Raw genomic sequence first — 18201 nt, 5'->3', positions numbered from 1 at the left:
GCACGGCATGACCAACAGTTAGTGTCCTTCATTTTGTTGTGCGTTTGGGGAAAATGTTTATGTATGGATAAAAGATAATTAGCCAAAAGACAATGTAAGAGAAGCCATACAAAACGTGATAAGAGCTTGTACCATAAGCCGGCCACACAAAATTTAAGGCGTACATAGCACAGGAAACTTTGTTTGCGGAATCTGTTTAAGAACAAACATGTATGCCAAGTCTAAAAACATACATTACAGGAAAAAAACTTAAAGGAGTTCATAAAGCTTCCGGTTTTATTCAATAATTCATGAAATCTTCTGCCGCTAATGCATGGCCATGTAGTCGACGTTCCCCTTAGTAGTTTCTTGTCTACAACAGGTTTAAGGAAGTAAACATAAGCAACGGGTATGAGCTAGTCAAATCAAATATCTATATGCTTATAGGCAAAATATATACCTTTCACCTGGAGCGCTACCCACAGAACCATCTGAATAAGAACCTTCATAAGTAGGGCTGGGAAATAAAAAAAGGAAATGTTAGGCAGAACTTTAACTTGGATGATGTATATATTAGTAGCTCATATGCCATTATTTTTTACTAAAAATTTGATAGTATGTAACTTCGTTCAAGTAGTGAAATAACGACAAATATTCAATTTTGAACATTTACTTAAACACAACACAAATGGATATGATGTGTAAAACGTATATGCTTATAGGCTAAATACATACCTTTCACCTGGAGCGCTACCCACAGAACCATCTGAATCAGAACCTTCATAAGTAGGGCTGTGAAAGAAAGAAAGAAAGGAAATGTTAGGCAGAACTTTAACCTGGATGATGTATATATTAGTAGTTCATATTCCATTATTTTGTACTAAAAAGTTGATAGACTTTAACTCCGTTCAAGTAAATTCCCATTTATGAACTGCAGTTCAAGCTCGTTGAAGTTCAGTTCATTCCATTTAGCTATTTGGCATGTATAAATAGGGGAAAAAAAGCATAAACTAATGATTTAACTTAAATATCCAAACGAACAAAGAAGCATAAACAAATTCACTACAAATTTCATCATAATCGACATAAAGAAAGGTAACCTGCCGACTTGCCGCGGGTAAGTTCCATTACAATGCATTTCAACACTAAAGCGATGGGTTCGTATGCGTTCTCAAATCGAAAAAGCACATATCAAAACCAATGGTGTCGATCGTTTCTATTTTGCAGTTCGGCCACCAATAGGCTGATCACTTCAAAAGATCATGCTTCAGTCCAAATTAATGTTGGTCATTCGGACGAAAATGGTCTATATACTGGTCAATTTTCCACCGTTGCACTCTGCGGTTTCGTGAGAGCCCGGGTTTGTCTTTTTTTTTCAATTTTACAATAAAAATATTATTTTATAATGTTGGAACAATATATTATTACAATGCTAGTTATAAAACTTTATGGGTTATCTTTTTCATTTTTACCTGTATGGATCAAAACTGTCATCAGATTAAAAGTAATATATTGAAAACATATGTTAGCTCTTGTTTATTATTATTTATTAGTTTATATTATTTATATCTATTTTTTCATATTTTTTCCATTTAATGAGTATCAGTTTTATAGTTAGTCATAAAGAATAAACATGATGTTTGTATCATATAATATTCAATTTTGAACATTTACTTAAACACAACACAAATGGATATGTAGTTATGTGGTTCATGGAATTTGGTAAGTCAAAAGTATATATAGAAACTTACATGTTGTAGGTCCCTATCCCGTGTGTATCTTAACGAGATTGATAATCAATCAAGGGTGCGGAATCCCCTTGATCAATCGAACAAACAGAAACAAGAAAATCAAGATGACGAACACGGAACAATCACTTTCAATCCGGTCTTCTATTGATTATCCAACACAAGGTTTACAATCAATTAAAGACCTTCACAAGAAATCTCTCAGCCACTATCTGTAGATTTCTCAAAGTCTCTCAACTGACTATTAACTGGCTAACCTAAACCCTAATGCATAATGTTGTTTATATAGGACAGCCATGTTTGCATACTGGGCTTTGGTCTGGGCTTGGCCATTCTCCTAGCCCATTACAATAATTAACTTACTAACCAATATGCTAGACCCATTACAAAATATCCAAAGACTAAATAATCAAACTATTAAGTTGTTGTCACGGAACATGCACTAACAAACTCCCCCTTGACAATAGCTTCATAGTGTAACTTTGTCTTCAAACATCTTGCAGTCTTTTGGTCTTTGGATAGCGTCAGCTACACAGTTTCTGACATCAGCAGACTCCCCCTTAGCTGATGCTTCCAATCTCCAAAACTTTCATTCATTGTAGATCAGCGAACTAGCAATCTTTGGTTAAGCAAGTAAACTCCAACTCTTCCAAATCTCTCTCTTTCTGCAATGTAGTACAAGGATCCTACCATGCATCTTCACACATTCTTCACTTCACTCTCAATCTGCACTTTACTTGTATTCTGCACTTCATTTTGATAACTGCATCAATCTGTTTAGAAACACAAGCAAGTATCTCGAAAAACCATTAGTCTTTTTCACATTTAAAGATAAACCAATATTTTATCTTAGATTGCAAAAACAACTACCTGTCAGTTCAAAATGGGAGATCTTTTAAAAGGAAATCTTTTTGGTATTTTTGATATTTTTCAACACAATCTAAACTAAACCCAAAAATATTTACAATACTTCTTTTTGTGAGAATCACCGGTAAGAAGATCATATCAGCACAATCAAACTGTTTCACACCATTAGATAATTCTTTATTTAATTTTCCGTGAAAAGCAGTCCAAGACGATTACAAGTATGTCTGTCCACTTAAACAAAATGCATGAACATTTCAAGTACCATTACCGTATGATACGTTAAGGTAATTTTATTATACTGAAATACAAGCGTGTCCCACTTCAGGATGTACCCCCGCGATCAAGGTATGCACAAAGATTCATCGTAGTAGGTGAGTATACTGAATTCACCCGTTTTAATTTTCAACGATAGATAATTGGTGAACAGGTCAGTACTTCCGTACAGCAGAGAGACCAAAATATCTTATCGAGGGCTAAGACAGATACCATTTTTGGTACGAATTGTGCATTTTGCACTTATTGAATGACTCTCTTTGAGAGCTTTTTTTTTCAGTTTCAGGGTTTTGGCAATTTTAGCTCTTTTAAGATATCCTGGGTGTTTGTCTGTTAGAACTAAAATTGTACATGACCCCAGGAAAGATAGTCACTTGGAATTAGCTCATTTCTATTTGAATGTCTGTATATTTCCCGATACACACAATTTTGATCTGATTCTGAAATCTTCTCTGAAAAAAGTCGTGTACCTCCTCTGCTGCATCCAGATATATGCTGACCTGGAGGTGCTAGGCAACGACAGCTTCTGCTGCATCCAGAAACATGCTGACCTAGCTGTACATTGTCGCGCTATAGATCAATACACCCGAAAGAGGCCCTCAAGTGCCCAAAAGAAACCCAAGAAACCTATATCAAACTGAGAAAATGTCATTTGATCTGTATATTATACCATCTCTACTAAAGATCTTTTCTGTTCTCTTCTCAACCTATTCCCAGTTAAGATTTCAGAAATCTGGATTGGACTTGTGAAATATGTGGTAGGGAAGATACTTGCATGATAGAGTGTGCTGTTTATATTTCCAGGATTTGATTGGTATTTATTTGGGTGTTCATTGTTAAGCAATCAAAACATGATAAAACAGTTTAAATGCAGACCTAGACACAGTAAGAATATCTTAAAGTATGACATCAGTATACTCACCTACTACGATGAATCTTTGTGCATACCTTGATCGCGGGGGTATATCCTGTTGTGGGACACGCTCGTATTTCAGAAAATAAAATTACCTTAACGTATCATATGGTAATGGTACTTGAAATGTTCATGCATTTTGTTTAAGTGGACAAACATACTGGTAATCGTCTTGAACTGCCTTTCACTAAAACATTAAATAAAGAATAATCTAATTGTGTGAAACAGTTTGATTGTGCTAATATGATCTTCTTACCAGTGATTCTCACAAAAATAGAGTGTTTATTGTTTTCGTTATTTACTTGCTTTCAGAAAATTATAAAAATCCAAAAATAATGTCTTTTTCTGTTAAAATTCTTAATGTACGGAAAACTGTTATTCTTGGAGGAATTGTTACTGATAGGGGGAGACGGTGTTAGAAAGTGAGTTCAAAATTTTTCAATCAGGCAGGTTCTTGTGTGTTGAACAAAAAGTTTTGCGTGTTGGTGATAAATTTGGAAAGTGCTTACTCTGTGATACAGTTTAACTGTCTCTTGAAAAATAATAATTTATTTAACTTTGTTGAAAAATTCTTATGGTTTCTCGAGATGTTTGTTTTATATTATACAGATTGAAGCGGGTTGTTGCTGAGAAGTTGCTGTGAAGTATGAAGATGAGAGTTTGATTGGATGCATGGTAGAACCTCCTTTCTATATTGCAGACAAGATTGAAGAGTTTGAAGATTGTTGTGCAAATGCTGAACTGGAGTTTACTCAAACGCTAACGTGTTGAAGATTTGGTGATTGGATGCATCAGCTTAGGGGGAGTCTGTTGCTGACAGAAGCTATTGAAGCTGAAGCTATCCAAAGACCAAAGACAGTGCAAGACTACTTGAAGATTGCAAGAAGACCGAAGACAAAGTTTTGACTCAAGACAAAGTTTTTATGAAGCTATTGTCAAGGGGGAGTTTGTTGGTGCATATTTGTGACAACAGCTTAGATTTGGTCTTTGGATATCTTGTAATTAGTTAAACGATAAACGGTTAGCGGGTTTAGCTTTGTAATAGTTAGTTGTAATGTTTGGGCTAACTAAACCCAAAGGATTGGGTGATGGGGGGCGAATTGGGCCTGTCCAATTCGCAGCCCAAGAGTGTAAACCTAGCCCACTTGTAAACCTTGTGTTATATAAACAAGGTTAGACATTAGGGTTTAGGTTAATCAGCCAAAAACAGTGTTTGTGAGAGAGTATTTTCGTGAGAGCATAAGCTTGGACGAAATTAGGGTTGGTTAGGGATCTTGATTGATTGTAATCAGCTTTGATAGATAATCAATAAAGATCCAGTTTGAAAGTGAATTGCTGTTTCAGTTTCTACACGTTTTCTGCTAATTCTGATCAAGAGGATTCCGCACTCTTGATTGGAAAGACGATTCTGTGAAGATCCATATACATCAAGGGGACCTACAATTTTTTCAATGTTTTTGGATTTTTAAAATTTTATAACTTACTCCCCCTAAACACACGCACTATCTAAACTCCTTTTGGCTTAGGGTGATTTCTCCCCCTAAATTTTTGTTTTCATGGAGTAAGTTTCAAAAACACAAATTTAAACACAAACAGACTCCCACTTTAAATCTGACAAAAGTTTTTCACGTTTAAAGTCCAGAATAATCAAAATAATCATAAAAGTAAATAGTTTGTTACCCATGTTAACCTACTATTCACCTCAGATGCTTTACAGGAATAACCACTGTCGAACAAATCAACAGTCCTTCTTGGTCATCCTGCATTCACTCAACAACTCAGTTAGACTTAACAACCCAAACCTGACCGGTGTTGGGTTGACCATGTAAATCCACATAAGATGCTTCTATCCAATATCCATCACACCTTACTGGTGTCTTGGATGTTTTTCCCGTTGTTGAATAAGATCGATAATTCCCACTAGGTCTTTGATTGCGAGAGTTCCAACAAACTCTCGGATTTTCTGACCTTTGAAAATTATTATCTTGATGCCTTCTTCTCCCATTATTGTACCATGAATTTTGAAAAAATTTTGGATGTTGTTGAACATTCGAGTTACTAAAACCCCTATGTTCGTTTCTTTGTTGAAAATTTCGATTACCAGCAGTTTGGTATCGATTTTGATATCCAAAATTTTTGTTTTGACTTTGAAACCGATTTGATTTACCATTATAATGACTAAATTGTGGAGAATTACTTCTTGATCTATCAAATCGTTTCGAAGTTGAGGGTTTTGATTGAGATTCAGGTTTCTTTGTTTGACAACTAGTTTTTACACTGTTGCTTGACCCAACCTGATTCCCATCCTTAATCTCATCAACCTTTTGTTTACCTTTCTTCAAAGGACAACAACTCGCCACATGCCCTTTGTTGTGACATTTAAAACAGGATCTCTTCTTATAACTTTTCTTTTTATTTGATCCCTTTTTAAATGTTTTAACCTTTTTGTCTTCAGTATCCTCATTCACTTTATGAGGTGTACTGTTAGACCCAACAGATTCTTTCAAAAAGACTGGACTATTTGGCAAGTCCACAGCTATCGGATCCACTACTACTTGTGTAGTGGTTACAAAATCAGCTAGCTCATCTTCAGTTGGTAAAAATGAGTAGTCTTGATTTTCAGAAGATGAAGCTTTAGTATACCCCACCCCTGTTTTATCATTACTCCTTTTTAAACCTTTTTGAATATGAGTCCTGACTAACGAAGAATTTCCAAATTTGTCTAACTTACCCTGAAGTTCTACAATTTTGGCTTGTGCATCAACCAATTCTGTGCACTTTTCTGAAAGCTCGTTAGTCTTTTCTTTCGTAGTTTCACGAGCCAAATCAATGATCTGTCACTGTTCATTGATTTTGCTTGTTAAACTGCTAATTTCCTGTTCATTTGATTTGAGTTTGTTTAAACAATTTGACTCTCGTGTAATCAAAAGAACATTTGACTCTTTTAACTTTTCTAATTCAGCTAACAAGATTTTGTTTTGCTCCGATAGTCTGTTAACCTTACCTTGTAGTTCAGTGCAATTATGACATGTATGACTTACAGATTCTGAAGATGCCTTCACCTCTACTGTAAGTCCATTCACATCAGTCAAGCCCTTTGAAACTTCCGCATCCTTCTTCTCAACAGTTTCCTTATCATCTTTCTTCTTTTCCTCTACCTCAGCAGCTACTTCTCCTATCTTCACAGCTGCAAGCTCAGCTACACAAGCTTGATCACATGTATTCAATCTTGAAGGAATCTGATAACGTTTTTCCAAAGCTTCCCACAGCTCACTGGAAGTCCCATACTTCTTAAGAGTATATTTAACGCTCTCAGGCAAGGACATCTTTAGTGCTGCTAAAGCTTTCTTCTCAGCATCAACCATAAGTTTCTCAGATTCATCCATCTTGTCATAAGAAATAACTTTAACTCTTCCTTCAACACGACGCGTAGGAGCAACATATCCATCTATCATACAATACCACATTCTGATATCTTCACTCTTCACAAATCCCTCAAACTCCTCTTTCCAGACAAAATATTCTTTGGTGTTTCTCAGCTTTGGCCAATTTTTAACATTCTCACTGACCTTATCCATTTTGGCCATCACGCAGCGTAAAGTTTAAATGGACTTTGGTAACCTGTGTCAAGATCCAAATCTAACTTCTCTACTGGTCCTTGTCGAGCTTTTACCGTAAGCGAACTGATAAATCGTATAGAAAAACTTTTGCTGACTCAAACCCTTTGCAACACACACGAACCAGCTTCCGAACCGCACCTCAAATCCTGTTAAACTTTTTCAACAAACCAAACAATTTTTTTTATATTTATTTTAAAACCTTTTTATTTATTTTTTTTAATTTAGTAAAATTTATTATTATTATTATTATTATTATTATTAAATAAAAGTAGTACTATAAAATTATTAATGTTATTATAAATATCTAATGATTGAGTAATGATTATATAATGATTTGAATGATATAATTAAAATACTAAAAGTCAATTGCTGGTTTGTCTTCTTCGTTTAAACAGTCAATGAAAATGTTGATCGGGAAACAAGCAACTCGAAACCTTCTGAGTCGCAACCAAGGATTCGAGTACTGTTTCTTGAGGTTCCGAGTCTCAGTTCACGTCATTGTAATCTATCCCTTCTTGCTGATTGAAACCTTTGACCACCAATCGAGCGTTGTTTCGCATGACTATACCTCTTTCATCTTTCTTGCACCTAAATACCCATTTAGTGCCAATCTCTCTTTCACCTTTAGGAAGATCAACCAACTCCCAAACCTTCAACTTAGCAAACTGGGCCAATTCCTCTTGCATAGCTTCAACCCATGAATTATCTTCACAGCAACTTCTCAGCAACTTAGCAAACTGGGCCAAAGCCTTCACAGCAATTCCTCTGATACCAATTGTAGGTCCCCTTGATGTATATGGATCTTCACAGAATCGTCTTTCCAATCAAGAGTGCGGAATCCTCTTGATCAGAATTAGCAGAAAACGTGTAGAAACTGAAACAGCAATTCACTTTCAAACTGGATCTTTATTGATTATCTATCAAAGCTGATTACAATCAATCAAGATCCCTAACCAACCCTAATTTCGTCCAAGCTTATGCTCTCACGAAAATACTCTCTCACAAACACTGTTTTTGGCTGATTAACCTAAACCCTAATGTCTAACCTTGTTTATATAACACAAGGTTTACAAGTGGGCTAGGTTTACACTCTTGGGCTGCGAATTGGACAGGCCCAATTCGCCCCCCATCACCCAATCCTTTGGGTTTAGTTAGCCCAAACATTACAACTAACTATTACAAAGCTAAACCCGCTAACCGTTTATCGTTTAACTAATTACAAGATATCCAAAGACCAAATCTAAGCTGTTGTCACAAATATGCACCAACACATGTACTTTCTGATTGTTTCTTTGAGCTTAACCGGTGTTGGTATTGTCATCACCCCTTTACCCTTCCTAGTCATGGGAGTAGGAGTGGTAGATCCAACGGATTGACAATTGGTTTCGTCTGGGAGCACACGCTTGCAGTTGAAGCTCTCAAAGGCCCCATGATGGTAGTATGTGGATGTGTCAACTTGGATGGTTCGGGTGGTGCCCACAAGTGAGTGTAAGCAGTTTGGGAGCGCTGAGATGCTACCGTTAGAGTTATGTATCATGACTGGAGTGAAGCTATCCTGGATGCTTTCGGAATAAACGGTGTAGATATGCGAGAGACCCGATTCCACATTGAGTATAGACTAAGCAATGGTGCTTGTTAGAATCTGTGCAGTGTCATCGAAGCACACGATGACTGCATTTGCCGTGGAATCGAGCACATAAAGTTCAAGATGGAACCTGTTGAAAGTTTTTTTTTTCAGATGTGAAAGTGTATAAAGGCGTTTGCCAACGCACATAACTATAGAATACCAAAACCGGACCTTGCTCGGGGAAACATAACTGGGTTTTCACAGCCAACACACCACAGCTCCCCGTGATCACGCAATACACCTTTCATGCATTTTCCTCCTCCACACATAAGTCTGAACCACTCTTCGCTATTACGTACGCCTTTAATCACCACACGACAATTGAACTCAGCATTCTGCATGGATTAGAAGAAACATATTTAATGTATGGATAATAATAATGCCGGGGGAAACAATCGAAATTATAGAAAGTGTTGATACCGTGTGTTTCTTATTTTCTCGACCATGGTGTAATATTTCTTCAAGAGTCGCCAAACTTTCTGAACAGTTAGCAACAACAGTGGTGTTATTCATGTTGGCAGGTGTCTTCCGATATTCAGTCACAGGTTGCATAATGAAAGAGAGGATGCTTGAATGTGGCTGTGTATTTATATAGACACGATAAGTAGGTTCTTGGGATGACCTGTGACAGTTTTCATTTTAATGAAAGTTTAAATGCAAAAATGTTATAGGATCTGAATATGAGAAGTCATCAGGTGTAAAGTTGCTCACACATCTAATTGCATTAATGATAACAAATAATAATAATAATAATAATAATAATAATAATAATAATAAATGATGATAACATATATTTTGATGTTATGGAATCTGAATATGAGAAGTCTATATATATATATATAAATCTATATTATTAAATAAAATGGATGAGTTAATTGGTTAAAATATTATTTGAAAATCGTTTGGTAATTCCTGAAAAAATGAAAAAAAAACCAATTTTAGCAAAATAAACAAAAACCATTTCATATTTTTTTTAAATGTATGATAATATGAACTATGAAGGCTGAATAAGTACCAGATACGCTCCGTCTTCTCCGGTATTGATGGTTGCGTGAAATACGACAGAACTTCGGTCAGCATATCTTCAGAGCTAATATTGGATGTCCATGTCGATTTCGAAACCGAAGAATGATTACCTGACCACAATAATTCCTAGAATTAACATCAGCTCCATTATCAAGCAGCAATGCAACAATCTAAAACCACAAAACGCCAAAAAAAAAACAGCATAACCACAATAATTCCTAGAATTAACATCAGCTCCATTATCAAGCAATAATGTCCAAGTAATACCGGGTTTCCAATCGCGTCTGTTACATAGAAAATGTTTAGAGCCATACCCATTGTTGTAGATATCTCGGCCTGTGTTACATTCATCGCGTTTTCTCTAAACGTTCGTGTCACTTGGGCCAACAGCCGGGGTTTGTCGGGTTTGAATAGCTCGAGACGCACACCCTCGGGTGCCCTTCTTTCAACCGCGGCTTTTAAACACATGATCACTCGTTGCTTTTCGGCTTCTGAACTAATCGGGCTTCCATCTATATGTCTGATATAAAATTCCTGAAAAAATGAAAAAAACAAACAAACCAATTTTAGCAAAATAAACAAAAACCATTTCATATTTTTTTTAAAAATGTATGATAATATGAACTATGAAGGCTGAGTAAGTACCAGATACGCTCCGTCTTCTCCGGTATTGATGGTTGCATGAAATACGACAGAATTTCGGTCAGCATATCTTCGGAGCTAATATTAGATGTCCATGTCGATTTCGAAACCGAAGAATGATTACCTGGCCACAATAATTCCTAGAATTAACATCAGCTCCATTATCAAGCAGCAATGCAACAATCTAAAACCACAAAACACCAAAAAAAAAACAGCATAACCATAATAATTCCTAGAATTAACATCAGCTCCATTATCAAGCAATAATGTGCAAGTAATACCAGGTTTCCAATCGCGTCCGTTACATAGAAAATGTTTAGAGCCATACCCATTGTTGTAGATATCTCGGCCTGTGTTACGTTCATCGCGTTTTCTCTAAACGTTCGTGTCACTTGGGCCAACAGCCCGGGTTTGTTGGGTTTGAATAGCTCGAGACGCACACCCTCGGGTGCCCTTCTTTCAACCGCGGCTTTTAAACACATGATCACTCGTTGCTTTTCGGCTTCTGAACTAACATCAGCTCCATTATCAAGCAATAATGTCTAAGTAATACCGGGTTTCCAATCGTGTCCGTTACATAGAAAATGTTTAGAGCCATACCCATCTGAAGTTGAAAGCTGAAATTTCACAGGTTTTATATCCCAACCATGGACATGGTCGGAGTTGTAGACACGCCGCCCAAACCGCCTGCCTGACCGCCCAAGTTGTAGGCGGAAGTAGAGGGTGTAGGTCCCACAAGGAAAAGGAAACTCGACCTCACCATCGACTTCAAACCACCAAATTTGTTGGAGATAAGCAACTGAATGGAATCTGCATAAAAAACTACTAAATAAGCCTTATATATTAGTAGCATATCTCTCATCTATTTTACATATACATACCTATTTATCAAGTAAACAGTTCATAACTTCTTCATCGATTAAGTAACTTTTACATATTAACCTTCAACGCACCATAGCTTTGACCAAACTTTGACCCAAAACTACACAGGGGCACGCCTTTTTGCCCCTGATCGACACTTTTTAAACCAAAAGGCGGGGTTGAAAGCAGAATTGCTAGAACAAATCTAAACCATTCATTTCTTTTAAAGTGAAATAAAAGTTGGTATATTTATAAAAAGATTAAATGATTTCCTTACCTAATTAACTAATTTCTCTACTTTTATTTTGCTCTCTCTTCCTCATAACAAACTTCGTACACATGTGCAGATCGGAGAATTATAGTGAATTTACATGTGTAAAGATGTTTAGAATATAGATGTAGACTTTCACCTGGATTCCTCTGTAGAAATCCAACTCCAGTATCTACGATCGTCAATCCCAGTTATCGCTAATCCATTGGAAGATATCAAAACACAAGCTTTTCCTGTGCCTTTATCCAACCAAACTTTCTGTAAAAAAAAAAAAAAAAAAAAAAACAAAATCATATCAATAAACTTTATTTAAAAAAAAGCAAAAGGACCCATTTCAAGAAACATCAAGATCACACCATCTGCTTTAGTAAATTACTATCTAACTCAATTCAGTATTAAACCAAATTATCATGTCATCACTGTGGGATGTTTTGGATGTGAGCATGCATCATGCATTTAAACTAATTATTGCAATTTCAAACAAATTATAATACGCTTTACAACTCTGTTTCTAACAAACCCTAATCACCAACCAAAATACATATTCAATTACACATAAACACATACAAAAGTGAAGTCTTTATGCAACAAAAAATGTTTCTAAATAAAACCAAAAAGAATCCCAAAATCAAATCAATACACTTCACTAAAAACACAAGGATCCAATTCAAAATTACCACTATTGTTATTTCAAGTTAAAATCATCAGTTTATAGTACAGATTCCAAACAAATAATAATCCAATTTACAAATCTGTTTCTAACATACCCTAATCACCAATCAACAAACAAATTCAACCAATACACACAAAACACTAATAATTGGCAAGAACAGCATTACCTACGTTTCAAACCCTCTTCTAGCCTCCCGAGTCCCGAGCGCACCACACCACCGAAGTCTCCATCTCTGGCAGCCGACACCAACCGTTCACCGTAGGCTGAACATCCAAAGGAGTTCCTTGAAATGGTGTGATCGATTCCACAGCTTCAGAGGTTGAGAGAACCCTAATTAAAAGGATTAAAAGGAATAAGTTGGATGGAGGCGGACTTATGATTTTGTAATATATTATTTTAATCAATATTAATTTAAGTATTGCATTTAAAACATCATAAATGTTGATTTTAAAATAGAACATGTAACTAAATTTTAGATTATATATAGATTAACAAACCATCAATTAATTAATTTGGGGTTTAATAATAATATATCCTGATATATCCTAATCTTAAATTATATTCCCAAAAGGATTAGAAAAGAATAGAAACTAATATTCATCATCTTCATTATTTTAACAAAAAAAAGAAAACGCACAGTTGCATGAATTTTAGTATTCTTATGCTCAAAGTCAAAATGCCATGATTTAGTTATATGCCTATTGTTTTTAAATGATAAATTTGTACACCAGTTATCATCTTCTTTCGTTTTATAAAACCATTCGACTGTATATTTATATACACATAGATTTAATGGGTTAAACATTGTATATGGTCAGAAATGTTTGCGAAAATAACATGTGATTAACGAACAAAAGAATAAGGAAATATACAGAAGCGATGGCGAACAAGTTCCATCGTGATCTCCGTTATGCGGTTCAGTCACGAACCTCCAACGTGAACTCCGATGAACTCCGGCGAGTCCCAAATGCTCCGACAGAATACATAACTCCGGTGGCGTGCAAGTGTACTATAACCCGAAATCGACACGAGTGGATCTCTGGCTAGTTCTTCCGACTTCGGCAACGTGTAGACGTACAGTGAGACAGTGATGTAAGAGATGTGTGAGGAATGAGGGAGTGTCGAGATGATTTGTGACGTTGAGGTTGTGTATCCATATCGTTTATATAGCATGCTACACGTCTCGTAAATTTGGAAAAAGTGCTGATGATTGAATGGAATATTGTAAATGTGTTATAAACAAGTCTATGTTCATGACTGGTGGTAAGAAACGGAAACCGTGTAATCTAGTTTCAATCACGACAAATCAGGAAATCGAATGAAAAAGGAAGGTTATGGCTGCTCTTCGTTATGGTTGACTGGCGGCAAAAAGGAAACATGCCAACTGTTGAGACTTGTTTCTTGGCGGTAATTCTCTTTTGGATTCGCAAACCAAAAAATATATACAAGGGTTCCGTTTGTTTCCAAATGTGGAAACTTGATGGAATGGTTAGTTCTTGTTTTATTTATTTATTTTTATATATTCTATTATTATACTTTCAAAGTTTACAATAACAGCCCCCGAAGTTTATCTAACTGAACTAACCTAGTTATAACTTAGTTAACTAAGACTCATTTTAAATTAACTAGTTTATATAAAAAAAAAATTAAATTTGCGAAAAATTTCTATGGTTTAAAAGGTGACGGATGTTACACTCGGAGGATACGACGGGTATCCCTCGAAGCATTGCTGAACACGAGCTGAGGATACCACCCGATGTCAAGCCTGTTGTCCAGAAGAAGCGAAGTTTAGCACCTGAAAGAAGCTTGGCAGCATGCCAAGAGGTTGAAAAGCTTGTATCAGCAGGAATTCTCCGGGAAGTCAAGTATCAGTCCTGGGTTGCAAACCCAGTCATGGTTCGAAAGCCCGATAATTCTTGGAGAATGTGCATCGACTTCAAGGATTTGAACAAGGCTTGCCCCAAAGATTGTTACCCGTTACCAGAAATTGACCTTAAGGTTGATTCTCTCACTGGTTACCCTTCAAGTGTTTTCTTGATGCCTACAAGGGTTACCATCAAATCCTTATGAAAGAAGAAGATGAAGAAAAGACCGCTTTTCACACGGATAAAGGTATCTTTTGCCACCAAAAGATGCCTTTTGACCTCAAAAAATGCGGGTGCAACCTACCAACGCCTAGTCGACAAGGCTTTTGCTAGTCAAATTGGCAGAAATATGGAAGCATATGTCGACGATTTGGAAATCAAAGCAAAACAGAATACCAAATGCTTGATGACATCCAAGAGACCTTCAAGAACCTAAGGAAGGTCAACATGAAACTTAACCCCGAGAAATGTTCGTTTGGGTTTGAAGAAGGTAAATTCCTAGGGCATATTGTGGGAAAACAAAGTATAAAGGCCAATCCAAACAAAGTCAAAGCTGTTCTCGAAACCAAACCATCACGAAGCAAAAAGGATGTGGAAAGCCTAAATGGGAAGCTTGCTGCCCTGAAGCGTTTTACCTCAAAGTTGGCTGAGAAGTCTTTGCCTTTCTTTAAAACTCTTAAAGGATGCTCTGACAAAAAAGATTTCAAATGTACTGAAGAAGCTGAGGAAGCCTTCAACCAGATGAAGCAACACCTAGCTTCCCTCCCTGACAATGCAGCCCCAGAAACAGGAGACCTGGTCTCTGTATACCTTTCGGTTGCTGAAGAAGCAATAAGTGAAGTTCTAACCATCGAACGAGACAAAGTTCAGGTACCCGTTTATTTCTTCAGCAAAACTCTAAAACTGGCAGAGATCAAGTATCCTCCTTTGGAAAAACTTGCTCTAGCCCTAGTCCAAATGGCTAGAAGGCGTCGAAGGTATTTCCAAGCACACCCTATACAAGTCGTCATCGACCAACCCATTAAGAGTGTGCTTGAAAAACCGGAAAACTCGGCGCAATTAGCCAAATGGGCCGTGGAACTAAGTGAACACAAAATCACCTATGTCCATAGAAAAGCCATCAAAACCCAAGTATTGGCTGATTTCATTGTAGAAGTCCCGAAGCAAACCATCACTGAAGTTAACACAGCTACCACTGAACCGTCTGACCTTGAAGCCTGGAAACTTTTTACCGATGGGGCTTCAAGCATTGAAGGGTCAGGGGCTGGACTCATTCTGATCAACCCTAAAGGGTTAAAATTCACGTATGCTCTTCGATTTGAATTTCAGACCACCAACAACGAAGCTGAATACGAAGTGTTGATAGCCGGCTTGAGGTTAGCCAAGGAAATGAAGGTTCAAAAGCTTCAAGTCTTCACGGACTCGTTGATGGTGTCAAGTCAAGTGAATGACAGTTATGTTGCAAAGGAGCCCAATATGAAGAGGTACAAAGAAAAATCTAAAGAGCTGATGAATACATTCCAAACATGTACCATCAAGCAAATTCCCAGGTCTCAAAATAAGAAAGCTGATGCCTTGAGTAAACTCGCTTCTCTTACCTTTGCCCACCTCACCAAAAAGGTATTTGTAGAGGTGTTGAAAACTCCATCAATTGAAGAATTGGAAGTTCAAGACGTAATCACTGAAGAAGGCCCCAATTGGATGATTCCAATTAAAAAAATCCTTAAAAACGGTGAGTTACCTACTGATCAAACAGAGGCTGAAAGGGTTAAAATCAAATCTAGACAGTACGTGTTGCAAGGTGAAATCCTCTACAAAAAGGGTTACCTTGCACCCTTGCTGAGATGTGTCGGTCCCGCACAAAGCCAGTACTTGGTCAAAGAGGTTCATGAAGGGATATGCGGAGCTCATTTTGGAGCAAGAACGATGGTTGCTAAACTAATGAACCTTGGGTATTTTTGGCCTTCCATGCACCGAGACACCGCTGAACAACTGAGAAAATGTGATTCATATCAAATTCATGCACCGGTCCCAAAGAGCCCCAAGCATGACCTTGTCCCGATATCTTCAGCCTGGCCATTTTATAAGTGGGGAATGGACATTGTCGACCCATTCCCACCAGCCAAAGGTGGAGTGAAGTTCTTATTAGTGGCCATAGATTAGTTCACCACGTGGCCTGAGGTTAAACCACTTGCAAAAATCACAGGCAAACAGGTCATTGACTTCGTTTGGGAAAACATCATTTGTCGCTATGGGTTGCCGGGAGTGCTGGTCACCGATAATGGAAAGCAATTCGCTGAGAAGCCTTTTAGCGTTTGGTGTAAAGAATTCAGAATAGCTCAGGTTTTCAGCTCAGTTGCATACCCACAATCAAACGGCTAAGTTGAAAGGATGCATCGAAGCATAGTTGAAGGAATCAAAACCCGATTGGAAGGCATGAAAGCAATTGGCTGGAAGAGTTACCAAGCGTTCTATGGGCTATAAGAGCAACAGAAAAGACAAGCCACAAAAAAACACCTTACAGCTTGGTGTTTGGATCTGAAGCCGTGATTCCAGCTGAAATAGGAGTTGTAACTCAAAGAACGGTCAGCATGGATCCCGAAGCAAACAACAAAGAGACCATGTTGAACTTACAACTCCTCGAGGAAGCACGAGACCAAGCCGCAATTCAAGAAGCCAAGTACAAACAAACGATGGAAGCTTATTACAACAAAAGGGTCAAGCATGAACGCTTCAAGCCAGGAGACCTGGTGCTTAGAAACAATGAGGCTAGTAAAAAAGAGAACCAAGGAAAGCTTAGCCCAAAATGGGAAGGGCCATATACAATCCTTGAGGCACATAAGGGCGGATCTTATAAACTAGCCGACACAGAAGGTAAAAAGCTTCCCAGACATTGGAATGGAAAGACCCTTAAAAGGTTCCATGTCTGAACAAGAAAGATTGGTTTGTATTTCACAAGTTGTATTTCAAGAGTTGTCCTATGATCACTTTTTGTAAAACAATATCTCTTGAATGAATGAATGATGTTACGAACTAAAATCAAACTAAGGAAAGTAATAAATAGGATAGGTGCTATGTCTTCTTGTTAAAAATACCAAGGCTAAGTGACTGCAGCACTGAACCTTTAAGGTATAAAAAACATAAAGACAACACAAACCCAACAAAGACAATAACATAAAGATAAAGAATGATTCAAGGAGCAACACAACAACATAGTAAAAGGTTGCACACAACCCAAACTCAGAAATACAAACCAAAACATCAAGTCACAAAAAACAAAGTAGCAACAGGAAGCCTCGAAGGCTTCAAGCTACAAACATCCCACGAAGCTGCCTTACAAAGTATACAAATACATCCAAAAAATCACAACACAAGGCAAGTAGTAGAAAGATAATAGCATAAAATAAGAAACCTTAAAGGTTTCCAAATATACCTAGCAAAGAACTCCATGGCAAGGGCCATGTAAGGGGATGAGCTCCCAGGCCATATCGCTCAATAGGTTCAAGGGTTGAATGAACCTATATAAGGGGGTGAGTTCCTAAATCAATACAACTCCATGAGACTTATGAAATAATCAAAAACAAAGTTGTCTCATAGACGGGTCCGAACAGCATACACCAAATGTTCCTTAAGCCTTGGAAAACTTATCAAAAACATGCTTACGAACTAAAATCAAACTAAGGAAAGTAATAAATAGGATAGGTGCTATGTCTTCTTGTTAAAAATACCAAGGCTAAGTGAGTGCAGCACTGAACCCTTTAAGGTATAAAAACATAAAGACAACACAAACCCAACAAAGACAATAACATAAAGATAAAGAATGATTCAAGGAGCAA

At 37.1% G+C, this 18201-nt stretch overlaps 2 protein-coding genes across 2 annotated transcripts; one reads left to right on the top strand and one right to left on the bottom strand.

Annotated features, from left to right (window-relative positions):
• Positions 1-292: 292 nt before the first annotated feature.
• Positions 293-9534, bottom strand: LOC110900107. Its single transcript, XM_022147010.1, has 6 exons — positions 9448-9534; positions 9199-9362; positions 8672-9115; positions 715-771; positions 440-496; positions 293-352 (listed from the first exon to the last, which is right to left on the bottom strand). The coding sequence occupies exons 3-6, from the start codon at positions 8935-8937 to the stop codon at positions 307-309; spliced, it is 426 nt and encodes a 141-aa protein (XP_022002702.1). The 5' UTR covers positions 8938-9115; positions 9199-9362; positions 9448-9534; the 3' UTR covers positions 293-306.
• A 5230-nt stretch (positions 9535-14764) lies between these two features.
• LOC110902205 lies at positions 14765-16528 on the top strand. Its single transcript, XM_022148917.1, has one exon. The coding sequence runs from the start codon at positions 14765-14767 to the stop codon at positions 16526-16528; it is 1764 nt and encodes a 587-aa protein (XP_022004609.1).
• The last annotated feature ends 1673 nt before the right edge of the window (positions 16529-18201 follow it).

This window comes from Helianthus annuus, chromosome 13 (genome assembly GCF_002127325.2).
Source record: "Helianthus annuus cultivar XRQ/B chromosome 13, HanXRQr2.0-SUNRISE, whole genome shotgun sequence".
Classification (NCBI taxonomy): domain Eukaryota; kingdom Viridiplantae; phylum Streptophyta; class Magnoliopsida; order Asterales; family Asteraceae; genus Helianthus; species Helianthus annuus.
This window is presented reverse-complemented; position numbering and strand designations above follow the sequence as displayed.

Excerpts from the sequence above, each read along its gene's own strand:
- LOC110900107 (XM_022147010.1), bottom strand. The coding sequence starts at position 8,937 with ATGATACATAACTCTAACGGTAGCATCTCAGCGCTCCCAAACTGCTTA. Across the intron at positions 497-714 it reads GGTAGCGCTCCAGGTGAAAG|CCCTACTTATGAAGGTTCTT; the intron begins GTATGTATTTAG and ends TTTATTTCCCAG. Across the intron at positions 353-439 it reads GGTAGCGCTCCAGGTGAAAG|ACAAGAAACTACTAAGGGGA; the intron begins GTATATATTTTG and ends AACCTGTTGTAG.
- LOC110902205 (XM_022148917.1), top strand. The coding sequence starts at position 14,765 with ATGCTTGATGACATCCAAGAGACCTTCAAGAACCTAAGGAAGGTCAAC.